Source organism: Oncorhynchus masou, chromosome 18 (assembly GCF_036934945.1).
Source record: "Oncorhynchus masou masou isolate Uvic2021 chromosome 18, UVic_Omas_1.1, whole genome shotgun sequence".
In the NCBI taxonomy this organism is placed as follows: Eukaryota; Metazoa; Chordata; class Actinopteri; order Salmoniformes; family Salmonidae; genus Oncorhynchus; species Oncorhynchus masou.
Window position 1 is genome coordinate 73,014,876 of NC_088229.1, and position 20,000 is coordinate 73,034,875.

At 50.1% G+C, this 20,000-nt stretch overlaps 1 protein-coding gene across 1 annotated transcript in view; it reads left to right on the plus strand.

The window, feature by feature from the left end:
• Positions 1-20,000, plus strand: part of micu1 (mitochondrial calcium uptake 1) — an 88,151-nt gene that overhangs the window by 62,929 nt on the left and 5,222 nt on the right. The window contains exon 8 of the mRNA XM_064924433.1: positions 13,791-13,899. Within this exon, the coding sequence (XP_064780505.1) occupies positions 13,791-13,899 (109 nt within the window). The remainder of the gene's footprint in view (positions 1-13,790; positions 13,900-20,000) is intronic.

The window sequence follows — 20,000 nt, forward strand, 5'->3', positions numbered from 1 at the left end:
GTCATCTCTCTCTCTGTGTCTCTCTCTCTCTCTGTGTCTCTCTCTCTCTCTCTGTGTCTCTCTCTCTCTCTCTGTGTGTCTCTCTCTCTCGCTGTGTCTCTCTGTCATCTCTCTCTCTCTCTCTGTGTCTCTCTTGTCATCTGTCTCTCTCTCTGTGTCTCTGTCATCTGTCTCTCTCTCTCTGTGTCTCTCTGTCGTGTCTCTCTGTCATCTCTCTCTGTGTCTCTCTGTCATCTCTCTCTCTCTCTGTGTCTCTCTGTCATCTCTCTCTCTCTCTCTGTGTCTCTCTGTCATCTCTCTCTCACTCTCTCTGTCATCTCTCTGTCTCTCTGTCATCTCTCTCTCGCTCTCTCTGTCATCTCTCTCTCTCTCTGTCGTGTCATCTGTCTCGCTCTCTGTGTCTCTGTCATCTGTCTCTCTCTCTCTGTGTTTCTGTCTCGTGAAATAGATTAAAAAAAAGTGAAATAAACCATGAAGATTGACAGTGAACATTACACTCACAGAAGTTCCAAAAGAATAAAGACATTTCAAATGTCATATTATGTCTATATACAGTGTTGTAACGATGTGAATATAGTACAAAAGGAAAAAAAATACGTAAATATGGGTTTTGTTCTTCACTGGTTGACCTCTTCTTGTGGTAACAGGTCACAAATCTTGCTGGTCTGTGATGACACACTGTGGAATTTCACCCAGTAGATTTGGGAGTTTATCAAAATTGGATTTGTCTTCTAATTCGTTGTGGATCTGTGTAATCTGAGGGAAATATGTGTCTCTAATATGGTCATACATTGGGCAGGAGGTTAGGAAGTGCAGCTCAGTTTCCACCTCATTTTGTGGGCAGTGTGCACATAGCCTGTCTTCTCTTGAGAGCCATGTCTGCCTACGGCGGCCTTTCTCTTTCTCAATAGCAAGGCTACGCTCACTGAGTCTGTACATAGTCAAAGCTTTCCTTAAGTTTGGGTCAGTGACAGTGATCAGCTATTCTGCCATTGTGTATTTAATTTATTTAACTAGGCAAGTCAGTTAAGAACAAATTCTTATTTACAATGATGGCCTACCGGGGAACATTGGGTTAACTGCCTTGTTCTTGGGCAGAACGACAGATTTCTACCTATTCAGCTCGGGGATTCGATCTAGCAACTTTTCGGTTACTAGTCCTACACTCTAACCACTAGGCTACCTGCCGTCCCTACACTCTAACCACTAGGCTACCTGCCGCCCCTACACTCTTACCACTAGGCTACCTGCCGTCCCTACACTCTAACCACTAGGCTACCTGCCATCCCTACACTCTAACCACTAGGCTATCTGCCATCCCTACACTCTAACCACTAGGCTACCTGCCGCCCCTACACTCTAACCACTAGGCTACCTGCCGCCCCTACACTCTAACCACTAGGCTACCTGCCGTCCCTACACTCTAACCACTAGGCTACCTGCCGCCCCTACACTCTAACCACTAGGCTACCTGCCGCCCCTACACTCTAACCACTAGGCTACCTGCCGTCCCTACACTCTAACCACTAGGCTACCTGCCGCCCCTACACTCTAACCACTAGGTTACCTGCCGCCCCTACACTCTAACCACTAGGCTACCTGCCTCCCCTACACTCTAACCTCTAGGCTACCTGCCGTCCCTACACTCTAACCACTAGGCTACCTGCCGTCCCTACACTCTAACCACTAGGTTTCCTGCCGTCCCTACACTCTAACCACTAGGCTACCTGCCGTCCCTACACTCTAACCACTAGGTTACCTGCCGTCCCTACACTCTAACCACTAGGCTACCTGCCGTCCCTACACTCTAACCACTAGGTTACCTGCCTCCCCTACACTCTAACCACTAGGTTACCTGCCTCCCCTACACTCTAACCACTAGGTTACCTGCCTCCCCTACACTCTAACCACTAGGCTACCTGCCTCCCTACACTCTAACCACTAGGCCACCTGCCGCCCCTACACTCTAACCACTAGGCTACCTGCCGTCCCTATACTCTAACCACTAGGCTACCTGCCTCCCCTACACTCTAACCACTAGGTTTCCTGCCGTCCCTACACTCTAACCACTAGGCTACCTGCCGTCCCTACACTCTAACCACTAGGTTACCTGCCGTCCCTACACTCTAACCACTAGGCTACCTGCCGTCCCTACACTCTAACCACTAGGCTACCTGCCGTCCCTACACTCTAACCACTAGGTTACCTGCCTCCCCTACACTCTAACCACTAGGTTACCTGCCTCCCCTACACTCTAACCACTAGGCTACCTGCCTCCCCTACACTCTAACCACTAGGCTATCTGCCGTCCCTACACTCTAACCACTAGGCTATCTGCCGTCCCTACACACTAACCACTAGGCTACCTGCCTCCCCTACACTCTAACCACTAGGCTATCTGCCTCCCCTACACTCTAACCACTAGACTACCTGCCTCCCCTACACTCTAACCACTAGGCTACCTGCCTCCCCTACACTCTAACCACTAGGCTATCTGCCGTCCCTACACTCTAACCACTAGGCTATCTGCCGTCCCTACACACTAACCACTAGGCTACCTGCCTCCCCTACACTCTAACCACTAGGCTATCTGCCTCCCCTACACTCTAACCACTAGACTACCTGCCTCCCCTACACTCTAACCACTAGGCTACCTGCCGTCCCTACACTCTAACCACTAGGCTACCTGCCGTCCCTACACTCTAACCACTAGGTTACCTTCCGTCCCTACACTCTAACCACTAGGCTACCTGCCTCCCCTACACTCTAACCACTAGGCTACCTGCCTCCCCTACACTCTAACCACTAGGCTATCTGCCTCCCCTACACTCTAACCACTAGGCTATCTGCCGTCCCTACACTCTAACCACTAGGCTACCTGCCGTCCCTACACTCTAACCACTAGGCTACCTGCCGTCCCTACACTCTAACCACTAGGCTACCTGCCGTCCCTACACTCTAACCACTAGGCTACCTGCCTCCCCTACACTCTAACCACTAGGCTATCTGCCTCCCCTACACTCTAACCACTAGGCTATCTGCCGTCCCTACACTCTAACCACTAGGCTACCTGCCTCCCCTACACTCTAACCACTAGGCTACCTGCCGTCCCTACACTCTAACCACTAGGCTACCTGCCTCCCCTACACTCTAACCACTAGGCTATCTGCCTCCCCTACACTCTAACCACTAGGCTATCTGCCGTCCCTACACTCTAACCACTAGGCTACCTGCCTCCCCTACACTCTAACCACTAGGCTATCTGCCTCCCTACACTCTAACCACTAGGCTATCTGCCTCCCTACACTCTAACCACTAGGCTATCTGCCGTCCCTACACTCTAACCACTAGGCTATCTGCCGTCCCTACACTCTAACCACTAGGCTACCTGCCGTCCCTACACTCTAACCACTAGGCTACCTGCCGCCCCTACACTCTTACCACTAGGCTACCTGCCGTCCCTACACTCTAACCACTAGGCTACCTGCCATCCCTACACTCTAACCACTAGGCTATCTGCCATCCCTACACTCTAACCACTAGGCTACCTGCCGCCCCTACACTCTAACCACTAGGCTACCTGCCGCCCCTACACTCTAACCACTAGGCTACCTGCCGTCCCTACACTCTAACCACTAGGCTACCTGCCGCCCCTACACTCTAACCACTAGGTTACCTGCCGCCCCTACACTCTAACCACTAGGCTACCTGCCTCCCCTACACTCTAACCTCTAGGCTACCTGCCGTCCCTACACTCTAACCACTAGGCTACCTGCCGTCCCTACACTCTAACCACTAGGTTTCCTGCCGTCCCTACACTCTAACCACTAGGCTACCTGCCGTCCCTACACTCTAACCACTAGGTTACCTGCCGTCCCTACACTCTAACCACTAGGCTACCTGCCGTCCCTACACTCTAACCACTAGGTTACCTGCCTCCCCTACACTCTAACCACTAGGTTACCTGCCTCCCCTACACTCTAACCACTAGGTTACCTGCCTCCCCTACACTCTAACCACTAGGCTACCTGCCTCCCCTACACTCTAACCACTAGGCCACCTGCCGCCCCTACACTCTAACCACTAGGCTACCTGCCGTCCCTATACTCTAACCACTAGGCTACCTGCCTCCCCTACACTCTAACCACTAGGTTTCCTGCCGTCCCTACACTCTAACCACTAGGCTACCTGCCGTCCCTACACTCTAACCACTAGGTTACCTGCCGTCCCTACACTCTAACCACTAGGCTACCTGCCGTCCCTACACTCTAACCACTAGGCTACCTGCCGTCCCTACACTCTAACCACTAGGTTACCTGCCTCCCCTACACTCTAACCACTAGGTTACCTGCCTCCCCTACACTCTAACCACTAGGCTACCTGCCTCCCCTACACTCTAACCACTAGGCTATCTGCCGTCCCTACACTCTAACCACTAGGCTATCTGCCGTCCCTACACACTAACCACTAGGCTACCTGCCTCCCCTACACTCTAACCACTAGGCTATCTGCCTCCCCTACACTCTAACCACTAGACTACCTGCCTCCCCTACACTCTAACCACTAGGCTACCTGCCTCCCCTACACTCTAACCACTAGGCTATCTGCCGTCCCTACACTCTAACCACTAGGCTATCTGCCGTCCCTACACACTAACCACTAGGCTACCTGCCTCCCCTACACTCTAACCACTAGGCTATCTGCCTCCCCTACACTCTAACCACTAGACTACCTGCCTCCCCTACACTCTAACCACTAGGCTACCTGCCGTCCCTACACTCTAACCACTAGGCTACCTGCCGTCCCTACACTCTAACCACTAGGCTACCTGCCGCCCCTACACTCTAACCACTAGGCTACCTGCCTCCCCTACACTCTAACCACTAGGCTATCTGCCTCCCCTACACTCTAACCACTAGGCTATCTGCCGTCCCTACACTCTAACCACTAGGCTACCTGCCGTCCCTACACTCTAACCACTAGGCTACCTGCCGTCCCTACACTCTAACCACTAGGCTACCTGCCGTCCCTACACTCTAACCACTAGGCTACCTGCCTCCCCTACACTCTAACCACTAGGCTATCTGCCTCCCCTACACTCTAACCACTAGGCTATCTGCCGTCCCTACACTCTAACCACTAGGCTACCTGCCTCCCCTACACTCTAACCACTAGGCTACCTGCCGTCCCTACACTCTAACCACTAGGCTACCTGCCTCCCCTACACTCTAACCACTAGGCTATCTGCCTCCCCTACACTCTAACCACTAGGCTATCTGCCGTCCCTACACTCTAACCACTAGGCTACCTGCCTCCCCTACACTCTAACCACTAGGCTATCTGCCTCCCCTACACTCTAACCACTAGGCTATCTGCCTCCCCTACACTCTAACCACTAGGCTATCTGCCGTCCCTACACTCTAACCACTAGGCTATCTGCCGTCCCTACACTCTAACCACTAGGCTACCTGCCGTCCCTACACTCTAACCACTAGGCTACCTGCCGTCCCTACACTCTTACCACTAGGCTATCTGCCGTCCCTACACACTAACCACTAGGCTACCTGCCTCCCCTACACTCTAACCACTAGGCTATCTGCCGTCCCTACACTCTAACCACTAGGCTATCTGCCTCCCCTACACTCTAACCACTAGGCTACCTGCCTCCCCTACACTCTAACCACTAGGCTACCTGCCGTCCCTACACTCTAACCACTAGGCTACCTGCCGTCCCTACACTCTAACCACTAGGCTATCTGCCGTCCCTACACACTAACCACTAGGCTACCTGCCTCCCCTACACTCTAACCACTAGGCTATCTGCCTCCCCTACACTCTAACCACTAGACTACCTGCCTCCCCTACACTCTAACCACTAGACTACCTGCCTCCCCTACACTCTAACCACTAGGCTACCTGCCGTCCCTACACTCTAACCACTAGGCTACCTGCCGTCCCTACACTCTAACCACTAGGTTACCTTCCGTCCCTACACTCTAACCACTAGGCTACCTGCCTCCCCTACACTCTAACCACTAGGCTACCTGCCTCCCCTACACTCTAACCACTAGGCTATCTGCCTCCCCTACACTCTAACCACTAGGCTATCTGCCGTCCCTACACTCTAACCACTAGGCTACCTGCCGTCCCTACACTCTAACCACTAGGCTACCTGCCGTCCCTACACTCTAACCACTAGGCTACCTGCCGTCCCTACACTCTAACCACTAGGCTACCTGCCGTCCCTACACTCTAACCACTAGGCTACCTGCCGTCCCTACACTCTAACCACTAGGTTACCTGCCTCCCCTACACTCTAACCACTAGGTTACCTGCCTCCCCTACACTCTAACCACTAGGCTACCTGCCTCCCCTACACTCTAACCACTAGGCTATCTGCCGTCCCTACACTCTAACCACTAGGCTATCTGCCGTCCCTACACACTAACCACTAGGCTACCTGCCTCCCCTACACTCTAACCACTAGGCTACCTGCCTCCCCTACACTCTAACCACTAGGCTACCTGCCGTCCCTACACTCTAACCACTAGGCTACCTGCCGTCCCTACACTCTAACCACTAGGCTACCTGCCCCCCCTACACTCTAACCACTAGGCTATCTGCCTCCCCTACACTCTAACCACTAGGCTATCTGCCGTCCCTACACTCTAACCACTAGGCTACCTGCCTCCCCTACACTCTAACCACTAGGCTACCTGCCGTCCCTACACTCTAACCACTAGGCTACCTGCCTCCCCTACACTCTAACCACTAGGCTATCTGCCTCCCCTACACTCTAACCACTAGGCTATCTGCCGTCCCTACACTCTAACCACTAGGCTACCTGCCTCCCCTACACTCTAACCACTAGGCTATCTGCCTCCCCTACACTCTAACCACTAGGCTATCTGCCTCCCCTACACTCTAACCACTAGGCTATCTGCCGTCCCTACACTCTAACCACTAGGCTATCTGCCGTCCCTACACTCTAACCACTAGGCTACCTGCCTCCCCTACACTCTAACCACTAGGCTATCTGCCGTCCCTACACTCTAACCACTAGGCTATCTGCCTCCCCTACACTCTAACCACTAGGCTACCTGCCTCCCTACACTCTAACCACTAGGCTACCTGCCGTCCCTACACTCTAACCACTAGGCTACCTGCCGTCCCTACACTCTAACCACTAGGCTACCTGCCGTCCCTACACTCTAACCACTAGGCTACCTGCCGCCCCTACACTCTAACCACTAGGCTACCTGCCGCCCCTACACTCTAACCACTAGGCTACCTGCCGCCCCTACACTCTAACCACTAGGCTACCTGCCTCCCCTACACTCTAACCACTAGGCTACCTGCCGTCCCTACACTCTAACCACTAGGCTACCTGCCTCCCCTACACTCTAACCACTAGGCTACCTGCCGTCCCTACACTCTAACCACTAGGCTACCTGCCGTCCCTACACTCTAACCACTAGGCTACCTGCCTCCCCTACACTCTAACCACTAGGCTACCTGCCGTCCCTACACTTTAACCACTAGGCTACCTGCCTCCCCTACACTCTAACCACTAGGCTACCTGCTGTCCCTACGCTCTGACCACCAAGTAATTATCTTTTTGTTTTCTCATGATTTGATTGGGTCTAATTGTGTTGCTGTCCAGGGGCTCTGTACTGTGTGTTTGTGTTTGTGAACAGAGCCCCAGGACCAGCTTGCTTAGGGGACTCTTCTCCAGGTTCATCTCTCTGTTGATGATGGCTTTGTTATGGAAGGTTTGGGAATCGCTTCCTTTTAGGTGGTTGTAGAATTTAACGTCTCTTTTCTGGACGTTGATGATTAGAGGGTATCGGCGTAATTCTGCTCTGAGTGTATTATTTGGTGTTTTACGCTGTACGCAGAGGTTTTGCAGAATTCTGAATGCAGAGTCTCAGTCTCTGTGTCTCCTTTGTGTGTCAGGTCAACTGCGTACAGAGAACCTACTTCTGTCTCTCTGTTTGTTCTGAGTTGCTACTTAGGTGTTCATTGATGCCAAGGAGATGTCTGGACAAGGGGACAGCTGTCTCTGTGTCCACCGGTCTCAACCCCACACCTCTGTCTCCCGGTCTCAACCCCACACCACAGTGTGTCTCCCGGTCTCAACCCCACACACCACAGTGTGTCTCCCGGTCTCAACCCCACACACCTCTGTGCGTCTCCCGGTCTCAACCCCACACCACAGTGTGTCTCCCGGTCTCAACCCCACACACCTCTGTGTGTCTCCCGGTCTCAACCCCACACACCTCTGTGCGTCTCCCGGTCTCAACCCCACACACCTCTGTGCGTCTCCCGGTCTCAACCCCACACACCTCTGTGTGTCTCCCGGTCTCAACCCCACACACCTCTGTGTGTCTCCCGGTCTCAACCCCACACACCTCTGTGCGTCTCCCGGTCTCAACCCCACACACCTCAGTGTGTCTCCCGGTCTCAACCCCACACACCTCTGTGTGTCTCCCGGTCTCAACCCCACACACCTCTGTGCGTCTCCCGGTCTCAACCCCACACACCTCTGTGCGTCTCCCGGTCTCAACCCCACACCTCTGTGCGTCTCCCGGTCTCAACCCCACACACCTCTGTGCGTCTCCCGGTCTCAACCCCACACCTCTGTGCGTCTCCCGGTCTCAACCCCACACACCTCTGTGTGTCTCCCGGTCTCAACCCCACACATCTCTGTGCGTCTCCCGGTCTCAACCCCACACACCTCTGTGCGTCTCCCGGTCTCAACCCCACACCTCTGTGCGTCTCCCGGTCTCAACCCCACACACCTCTGTGCGTCTCCCGGTCTCAACCCCACACCTCTGTGTGTCTCCCGGTCTCAACCCCACACACCTCTGTGTGTCTCCCGGTCTCAACCCCACACACCTCTGTGCGTCTCCCGGTCTCAACCCCACACCTCTGTGCGTCTCCCAGTCTCAACCCCACTCGGGCAGAGGTAACAGGAGAATCTGTCAGGGCTAAACCTGCTCTCACATGGAACACTCTGGAACACTCTCTATCCCTCTATGGCCTCTTCTCTCCCTTTCTCCCTCTCTCTCTCCTTCTCTCTCCCTTCCTCTCTTCCTCTCTCTAGGAGAATTATTGAGTTGATACAGCCAGCTGCTCCTCTCTCTCCTTCTCTCTCTCTCTCTCTCCCTCTCTCTCTCCTTCTCTCTCCCTTCCTCTCTTCCTCTCTCTAGGAGAATTATTGAGTTGACACAGCCAGCTGCTCCTCTCTCTGCTGTCAGCTCATTCAGCAGTGTGTTTGTGTGTGTACGAGGGTGTAAAGCTTGCTTCCCCTGTCATGCTACCCCCTTCTCAGTGTCACACCGTTGAATAGATGTCTCCTAACTACAGGAGCGTAATCAGAGCTGTGTGTGTGTAATCAGGTCTCTCGTCATGATAATGTTTAACTGAGTTTCACAGCAATAAAATCATTTGACGCAGATTTCCTATTAACGCTGGAACTTCTAGGGACCATCATTCTAACAGTGGGATTAATGCATTTCATATATGCCATTGCTAAAATAATCATTTGAAGGTGTTCAGTAGGAACATTACAATAAGATTTTTTTTGTCTCATTTCAAATAGCAAAATAGCATTTTCATAAGTTTGTTACTGTAGGCAATATGTAAGAACAAACCCCCCCCCCCCAAAAAAAAAAACACCTAATTCAACTGTTTAGTCTTACTATTTTGTTCCAACAGATGTGTTTCATAATTGTAACATGCTAGTGGCTTATTTTTAGTTTAAAATTATTTTTTTTTAAATAACCCGAACATGAAGACGCACGGTCAGCAACCACATGTGGTCAGATGGCCTTAAACATCACCGTGACCTCGGTGGCCTTAAACATCACCGTGACCTCAGTGGTTTTAAACACCGCCATGACCTTAACCATCACCGTGACCTCAGTGGCCTTAAACATCACCGTGACCTTAAACATCACCGTGACCTCAGTGGCCTTAAACATCACCGTGGCCTTAAACATCACCGTGACCTCGGTGGCCTTAAACATCACCGTGACCTCAGTGGCCTTAAACATCGCCGTGACCTCGGTGGCCTTAAACATCGCCGTGACCTCGGTTGCCTTAAACATCGCCGTGACCTCGGTGGCCTTAAACATCGCCGTGACCTCGGTGGCCTTAAACATCGCCGTGACCTCGGTGGCCTTAAACATCGCCGTGACCTCGGTGGCCTTAAACATCGCCGTGACCTCGGTGGCCTTAAACATCGCCGTGACCTCGGTGGCCTTAAACATCGCCGTGACCTCGGTGGCCTTAAACATCGCCGTGACCTCGGTGGCCTTAAACATCGCCGTGACCTCGGTGGCCTTAAACATCGCCGTGACCTCGGTGGCCTTAAACATCGCCGTGACCTCGGTGGCCTTAAACATCGCCGTGACCTCGGTGGCCTTAAACATCGCCGTGACCTCGGTGGCCTTAAACATCGCCGTGACCTCGGTGGCCTTAAACATCGCCGTGACCTTAAACATCGCCGTGACCTCAGTGGCCTTAAACATCGCCGTGACCTGGGTGGCCTTAAACATCGCCGTGACCTGGGTGGCCTTAAACATCGCCGTGACCTCGGTGGCCTTAAACATCGCCGTGACCTCGGTGGCCTTAAACATCGCCGTGACCTCGGTGGCCTTAAACATCGCCGTGACCTCGGTGGCCTTAAACATCGCCGTGACCTCGGTGGCCTTAAACATCGCCGTGACCTCGGTGGCCTTAAACATCGCCGTGACCTCGGTGGCCTTAAACATCGCCGTGACCTTAAACATCGCCGTGACCTCGGTGGCCTTAAACATCGCCGTGACCTTAAACATCGCCGTGACCTTAAACATCGCCGTGACCTCAGTGGCCTTAAACATCGCCGTGACCTGGGTGGCCTTAAACATCGCCGTGACCTCGGTGGCCTTAAACATCGCCGTGACCTCGGTGGCCTTAAACATCGCCGTGACCTCGGTGGCCTTAAACATCGCCGTGACCTCGGTGGCCTTAAACATCGCCGTGACCTCGGTGGCCTTAAACATCGCCGTGACCTCGGTGGCCTTAAACATCGCCGTGACCTCGGTGGCCTTAAACATCGCCGTGACCTTAAACATCGCCGTGACCTCAGTGGCCTTAAACATCACCGTGACCTGTGTGGCCTTAAACATCGCCGTGACCTCGGTGGCCTTAAACATCGCCGTGACCTCGGTGGCCTTAAACATCGCCGTGACCTCGGTGGCCTTAAACATCGCCGTGACCTCGGTGGCCTTAAACATCACCGTGACCTCAGTGGCCTTAAACATCACCGTGACCTTAAACATCGCCGTGACCTCAGTGGCCTTAAACATCGCCGTGACCTCAGTGGCCTTAAACAGCACCGTGACCTCAGTGGCCTTAAACAGCACCGTGGCCTTAAACATCACCGTGACCTTAAACATCGCCGTGACCTCAGTGGCCTTAAACATCGCCGTGACCTCAGTGGCCTTAAACAGCACCGTGACCTCAGTGGCCTTAAACAGCACCGTGACCTTAAACATCACCGTGACCTCAGTGGCCTTAAACATCACCGTAAGCGCCGAGTGTTGTTTGATACATAGTGAAAACCAGCACTAAATCAGTAATGGCATTGTATTGAATGTCAGCTCGTGCTGCTGCTTCACTCAGTGGCGTCAGTTGCTTTTAATTTAGCGGTTATCCCTTGTCCAAACAGTCGACACAAACCTTCGCCACTCACAGTTCCCACCAACACGTAGCTGCAGGTGTCTTGGGTTCTGTTCTTTGTGCATCAAAGGCTTCACTTGAATCTTTTCTGCTGCCTCAGTCCTCAAAGGGCTCGTGTGCCAGACTCGCCATGTCTCTCGCGGAGCTCGTGGGCCAGACTCGCCATGTCTCTCGCGGAGCTCGTGGGCCAGACTCGCCATGTCTCTCGCGGAGCTCGTGGGCCAGACTCGCCATGTCTCTCGCGGAGCTCGTGGGCCAGACTCGCCATGTCTCTCGCCGGAGCTCGTGGGCCAGACTCGCCATGTCTCTCGCCGGAGCTCGTGTGCCAGACTCCTGATGAAGTCTGTCCTGATGAAGTCTCTTCAAGCTGTTGATACACTTGCGGCCACATCAAGCTCGTTGTAGAACACAGCCACATGCCAGTGGTGGGAACAGAACAGCCGCCTGATCCAAAAACATCCGACCTTTCGAGTAGAAAACATTGAGGATTCTTTTCCCGTTGGAAAATGCAGAACGTGTTCTACAGGAGAGCATCATTTCATCTATCTTTGTTTTGTTTGTAGTACGTAATAGTATCCAGGTTTTCTCCTTTATTTCATCTCTCACATCGATGTCAACTGACAGAAACGTTCTTTCTTGCCTTGCGTTGGTAAAGTAGGAGTGTTGTCTTGTCATTCTTCAGCGCTGTTGTGTCCTACAACGGCTGTGCAGGGGAGGGGGGTGAGCTCGCAGGCATCTTGTTCGCCAATGACGGTGAAGTGAAGAAATTGTCCGTGGTGACATTTGTCCCCCTTACCAACCGAAGGTTGCGCATCATCACCGTATTCTCCAACACCTGCTGCCCCGCGTGAATATTTTCACCGTCGCTTCCTTCCTGTTCTGTCTCACCGTTTCCTTCGATGGTGGTCCAGGTACCTGCTCAGTCCGTACCGTTCAGTAGGGGGAAGGTAATTAAACGCATAAATGTAGGTTGAATTTACAATGTTGTTTGTAATCTGGTTGCCCTTTTCTCATGGCAACAGGTCACACATCTAGCTGCTGTGATGGCACACTGCGCTATTTCACCTGACAGATATGGAGGTTTATCAATGTTTGATTTGTTTTCAACTTCTTTCTGTGCTCTGTGGGAGCCAGGTTTGCCTTCGGCGGCCTCTCTCAATAGCAAGGCTATACTCACTGAGTCTGTACCTAGTCGAGGATTTCATTAAGTGTGGGTCAGTCACAGTGGTCAGGTATTCTGCCACTGTGTACTCTCTGTTTAGGGACAAATGGCATTCTAGTTTGCTCCGGGTTTTTTGTTGTTGATTCTTTCCAATGTGTCAAGTAATTATCTTTTTTGTTTTCTCATAATTTGGTTGGGTCTAATTGTGTTTCTGTCCTGGGGCTCTGTTTGTGGACAGAGGCCCAGGACCAGCTGGCTGAGTGGGCTCTTTTCTAGATTTGTTTCTCTGTAGGTGATGGCTTTGTGGTGGGGTGGGGTGGGGGGGGGGTTGTAATAGTCTGCTGTTGATACTGCAGAGTGTTTCTGAGATTGCTGTTGATGCAGACTCCACGGTAATTTCTGGGCTAAAATGTGTCTCCACTTTTGTGGATTGGGGTGATCAGTTCTTGGTTCCAAATGTTGAGGAACATGCGAGTGCCAAGGAGGATGTTAGAGTTTAAGTAGCTAATTGAGATTCATGGTTTGCTTTATCCTTTTAATCTGTCTCTATCTCTTTCTCTCTCTTTCTCTCTCTCTCTCTCCTGTCTCTCTCTCCTGTCTCTCTCCTGTCTCTGTCTCTCTCCTGTCTCTCTCTCTCCTGTCTCTCTCTCTCTCCTGTCTCTCTCTCTCTCCTGTCTCTCTCTCTATTGTGTCTCTCTCTCTCTCCTGTCTCTCTCTCTCTCTCTCCTCTCTCTCTCTCTCTCCTGTCTCTCTCTCTCTCCTGTCTCTCTCTCTCTCTCCTGTCTCTCTCTCTCTCTCTCCTGTCTCTCTCTCTCTCTCTCCTGTCTCTCTCTCTCTCTCTCCTGTCTCTCTCTCTCCTGTCTCTCTCTCTCTCTCCTGTCTCTCTCTCCTGTCTCTATAGGGCATTACCTTTGAGGAGGTGGAGAATTTCTTTACCTTCCTGAAGAATGTGAATGATGTGGATACAGCTCTGAGTTTCTACCACATGGCCGGAGCCTCCATCGATAAAGGTATGCCAACGACCGTCTGTTCTCACTCTCCTCTCCTGTCTCTCTCAAGACCTTCCTCCCCCTTTCACACACATTCCCTCCCTCTCTCCCCTCCCTGATTTGCTCCTGGCTCTTACACCCAGCTCCCTCCCTCTCTCAGCTCCTCCTCAACCCGACCGTTAACATCTTGTTATGTGTTTCTATCATGCTGTGCTCCACTAGCCTGCAGCCCTACGGTCTCCCTGACGACACTCTCTCCTACTGGAGCGTGTTGTGTGTTACTAGAGAGACAGCAAGAGAGAGAGCAAGAGAGAGAGAGAGAGACAGCAAGAGAGAGAGAGAGACAGCAAGAGAGAGAGAGAGACAGCAAGAGAGAGAGAGAGACAGCAAGAGAGAGAGAGAGACAGCAAGAGAGAGAGAGAGACAGCAAGAGAGAGAGAGAGACAGCAAGAGAGAGAGAGAGACAGCAAGAGAGAGAGACAGCAAGAGAGAGAGAGAGACAGCAAGAGAGAGAGAGAGACAGCAAGAGAGAGAGAGAGACAGCAAGAGAGTTGTATGTTACTAGATATTATGTCCCGTACTGTAATACTGACTCTGGATGGGTCCAAAATGCAAAAGATCACGTTTAACATGGACCTCTGGCTTGTTTGGCACATCTTCTACCAGCCTGGTCTGAAAAGCTTCGGGCTTGAATCCGTGACCAGTTTCTACAGCTCTTCCCCGTAGAGTCTCTCATTTCTCTAGTAATTCTCATAGAATCACAGTGGAATTAAAATGCTAAATCATCCATCTGGGTTGTTGCTTTGAGTGGCTGTTACGCACGCCTCTATGAAGAGGGAACGCAACACCCTGCTACAACTAAACTCTCCGTGAAGTGAAAGAGGTCTGGACTGTAGGTGCAAGAAAGAATGACAACAGGCAGAATGTGGTACCGTTTACCAGGACTTTATTCCTTCACACGGTAATATGGGGAAAAGGGGCTGGACGGAACCAAAGCAAAGAAAGTAAATCTCAAAGCCCCCCCCTCTCCTATCTTACCTGCCTACCCACTACTTACCTAATTTAGCACCACCTGGTGCCCTAACCAAAATACAAGGGGGTGGTCCGCCCAGGTCTTACCTAGTGTGCCTAGACAGTGAATATGCTACGGGTATATGTATGCCCTCGGGCCTCTTGCCTAAGAACTCCCTAGGTGCCTTCCCCTTCCCCCCTGGGAACAAATGAAACAGGAGAACAAATAGTTTCTCAAACAAACTGAGAAACAAAGGACATCAAATAAGCTCTATCTGAGCAACAAACTCACTGAACATACCAACTGCTACCAACAACTAACATAGTAAATGATCCACAGCCATCAGCCTCCTCTCTCTGCAATGATTCTCTATCACATTCAATCTCTCTGCAATGACCTCCCAGCCATTAACCTCCTGAACAGAACACTGGCTTTTATATAGCTTCAGAATGAATGGGTAATTGGAGACAGCTGCGTCTTGATGAGGGGGCGGGGTCAGCTCTCCAATTAGCCATGGAGTCGACCAATCAGCTGCTTGAGGGATTTCAGGAAGCCATTTCCTGAAATAAACACATGCAAAAAGACAAACTACAACACAAACTGGGGAACGTAACAGTGAGACAGACAGTCAGTCAGTCAGTCAGGATTTTCCTGCTGTTTCTACCTCAGTTCCTCACAAAGATGATCAGCAGCCCATGTATACGCCACCCCAAGTCTCTCTCTCTTGCTGTCTCCCTTTCTCTCTCTTTTGCTGTCTCTCTCTCTTGCTGTCTCTCTCTCTCTCGCTGTCTCTCCCGCTCTCTCTCGCTGTCTCTCTCTCTCGCTGTCTCTCCCTGTCTCTCTCTCTCGCTGTCTCTCCCTGTCTCTCTCTCTCGCCGTCTCTCCCGCTCTCTCTCGCCGTCTCTCCCGCTCTCTCTCGCCGTCTCTCCCGCTCTCTCTCGCCGTCTCTCCCGCTCTCTCTCGCCGTCTCTCCCGCTCTCTCTCGCCGTCTCTCCCGCTCTCTCTCGCCGTCTCTCCCGCTCTCTCTCGCCGTCTCTCCCGCTCTCTCTCGCCGTCTCTCCCGCTCTCTCTCGCCGTCTCTCTCCCTATTTCCTTTCTCTCTGGTGTTGTGATCAATGGTCCTCATAGAGACTAAAGATATATTTTATCACCTTAATAATAGTTTTTTTCCCAGTTCTTCTACTATTCTCTTCTGACCCACGGGCTGTTTGTCTGCTAGCTAGGCAGCCTCTCTTCCCTCCTCTCATCTCCTCTAGTGTCTATGTTATTGATCCCAGCTGCCTGCGACTCCTGTTCACTCTGTATTTATTTTACAACTATTTATTAGTTTACTCTCTGCAGTCATGCTAAATCTTCCTTTTCTCGTTCTCTCTCCTCCCTTAGCCGCTATGAAGCGTGTGGCTTGATTTCTCTCCCATCCCTCCTTTTGTTCTCTCTCGCTCTCTCTCGCTCTCTCTCGCTCTGTCTCCTCCCCCTCTGTCTCCTCCCCCTCTGTCTCCTCCCCCTCTGTCTCCTCCCCCTCTGTCTCCTCCCCCTCTGTCTCCTCCCCCTCTGTCTCCTCCCCCTCTGTCTGTCTCCCCCCCTCTGTCTGTCTCCCCCTCTGTCTGTCTCCCCTCTGTCTGTCTCCCCCTCTGTCTGTCTCCCCCTCTGTCTGTCTCCCCCTGTCTGTCTCCCCCTCTGTCTGTCTCCCCCTCTGTCTGTCTCCCCCTCTGTCTGTCTCCCCTCTGTCTGTCTCCCCCTCTGTCTGTCTCCCCCTCTGTCTGTCTCCCCCTCTGTCTGTCTCCCCTCTGTCTGTCTCCCCCTCTGTCTGTCTCCCCCTCTGTCTGTCTCCCCCTCTGTCTGTCTCCCCCTCTGTCTGTCACCCCCCTCTGTCTGTCACCCCCCCTCTGTCTGTCACCCCCTCTGTCTGTCACCCCCCTCTGTCTGTCACCCCCTCTGTCTGTCTCACCCCCTCTGTCTGTCTCCCCCTCTGTCTCAAATCAATGGGCTTTATTGGCATGTGAAACATATGTTAACAAGCAAGTGAAATAGATAATGAAAATGAACAGTAAACATTACACTCACAAAAGGTCCAAAAGTGTAAAGACATTTCAAATATTATGTGAAAAATAGTTCAAGTACAAAAGGGAAAATAAATAAGCATAAATATGGGTTGTTTTTACAATTGCGTTTGTTCTTCACTGGTTGACCTTTTTTTTGTGATGAAACACTGTGGAATTTCACCCCCAGTAGATATGGGAGTTTATCAAAATTGTGTTTTAATTTTAAAAATTATTTTGTGCCAACTGTAAAGTTTGGTGGAGGAGGAATAATGGTCTGCGGCTGTTAACGCTACATCATACAATGACATTCTAGACCTGGGGCCTGTTGCACAAAACTAGGATAAGGGATTAAGCCAGGATATCTTGGTGATCCTGGCTCAATTGATCCGTAATCCGGTTGCACTAAAGATGGATAGGGGGCAGGAGGATATGTTATGGTATAAATTACCATGGAGATTTATTCTGTGGAGCTAGCCTGCTCCAGACCAGGCTAAATTCCAGGATCTATTTAATCTCATCCCTAATGTCAGTCAGCACAAATGGAAACCAATAGTTATTTCACTGCTCACTATACATTGTTATCACATATAACTAGACCCACTGTTATTATTTAAATGTTTGTGATCATTAATTTCAATGATTTTGGATAAAAAATGATTTTTAGATGTTGCTATCATTAGATAATTTACAGTTTCCCATAGACTATAAGGCTATATATAAAATGATAGAATATTAGGGCCACAGAGGGGAAAAAAACACAAGTCATAATATTGTAACCAGTTGTTTTAAAGGAGGACAGTTGTTAAAATGACAGATGTGGGGCATTTCGTGAAAATGTACTTCAGTATGGTTTCATAAACAAAGACATGCTGATGTGCCAGAATATTAAGTATCACATTGTCATAAGTATCAAAACTGTAAAAACAATATGTAGCTTTTCTGTGTGGCAGAAATAACCAGCCTCATGAATGATAATCCTTTTTCTTCAGGACTCTGTCAAAACAAATACACATTCCATATGAATATATAAAAACAGGTGACTTTATCCAAGCATTTTCAAAATGTGGCCCTATATACTCTGTCTGCACATAAAAAAATGCACATTCCATATGAATATGAAAAAATGAATGGATGCATTATGTTCCTTTATTGAATAAGGACAAAACAAAGCAGGTAAAAAAAAACCAAATTCAGCTCCTTTAACCAAAATTGAAGTCACAGTGACTCAACAAGATGGAAATTGCACAGAATCCAAGTCCATGGCTTATACAAAATTGATAATATCACATTCAAAGGTCTGTATATAAGGCCAAAGGTCACCCTGCATGTCTGCACACTAAAATAAATGCAGGACAAAATATCATCATTACACATCAAAACACAGTGAACAGACAAATGATGGTTATAAATAGTTGCCTCTTACCTTGCAGCCTTGTCATTACATTTTGCCATAACATTGTATCACCGCATTGCAAACATCATAAGAGAGGAATATTACACAATCAATGCACATCACTGGCAATGCAAAAAATCAAAAAGAACCTGAACAAAAAAGGATTTCCTAAATTCGGCCTGCCACCTGCAGTGTGTGCAGTCCACTGCATTTAAACCAAAATTAAAGTATCCTACTATGTGTTAAATAATTTGTCAACACATATAGAACTCCTCTCAGTGGCCAGGGAAGGAGATGAAGACATCTGCTAATGCTTTGATAGCCAGACACACCTCATCAGGGAAGATTGTTCAGCTGATTGTCCCAGTCCATGGCTGGTTTGCTCCACACTCAGTGCATGGCCCAGTGCGGTGCTTAATCCTGGGACCCAGTTCCTCATAGCATGGCAGAAAACCTGTACATTGATGGTTATCAGCACAAGCCACAGTAATATCACATGCCCATAACAGGGGGCATGATTGTCAGAGCAGAAAGGAACACACAATTTTGGGCCTTCATAAGGCCACACCTGGTGCTGGGGGGTGGGCAAAAGAGGGCGATGCCTTATAACGGAGGTTGTACCAAAATAAAAAACCTTAGGATGCCATTTGTGCTCAACTCTATGGGCCCTGGTCCTGAGCATGGGCATGGAAAAATGATTAGGCCTGTACATTGAAGTATCTCACCTCCCTCTCAGCAACACAATTGTCCAGAGAATTTTCCATCCTTCTTGTACTGAATGTCATGTCAAAATATCATCATTACTTGTGACCTCATAAACACAGTGATATTGTCCTTTTATTAATACGACACAGCCATGATGGTTAAAATAAATTAGGGATGAGGACTCCTTGTGAGTAAATAGTGCTTTCACAGTCTTAACATGATAGATTTCCAGAGGCCCCTCATCATCGTCTCCATCAGTGCTTCTGGAGTCATGGATTCATGAGCCAAGGCCATTTTGATGGAGTACCATGGAACATTGCTGATCACAGTCTCAGCATTGCAGACCATCTGAAATCATAAGATGAGGAATATTACACCAATCAATGCACATCACTGGCAATGCAGAGTGTTCAATATGAATGTGGTTGTATCAATGGACAATATCAAAAAGTTATGTTCACCTGAACATTAATGCTGGTGAAAGGATTTCTGTGGGTATTCTACTTCAGTACAACAATGTGTGAGCAGGCACTCATGGGCACTTGTGCTTTGAAATATTAGGGGACCATTTCTGCATGTTCTTGTATTTGATTTTGACCTGCTGCCAGTCCCCTTCATGTTTAATCACCACACACACACACACACACACACTTAATGACACACTGCAAAAAATTACTTGGGGAAACCAAAAAATGTCACACAATGGAGTTACTTTAATGAGTGCATCCTACTATGTGTTAGACAGAATTGTCCTGTAATTTGTAGATCCTCTTACCTGCAATCCTTTCTTCTTATAGAACTCCTCTTTGATGTTTGTGCACAGAGTCTTTGCCATGGTAAATCAGTTCATCTGTGATCTGTGGCAGGGAAGGAGATGAAGACAATCTGTCTGCTCATCCTGATTAGCCTGGACGCACATGTTTTGGCTTCATTGAGCTCAGCTTAGTCATTTATCCCGGATGTCTTAATT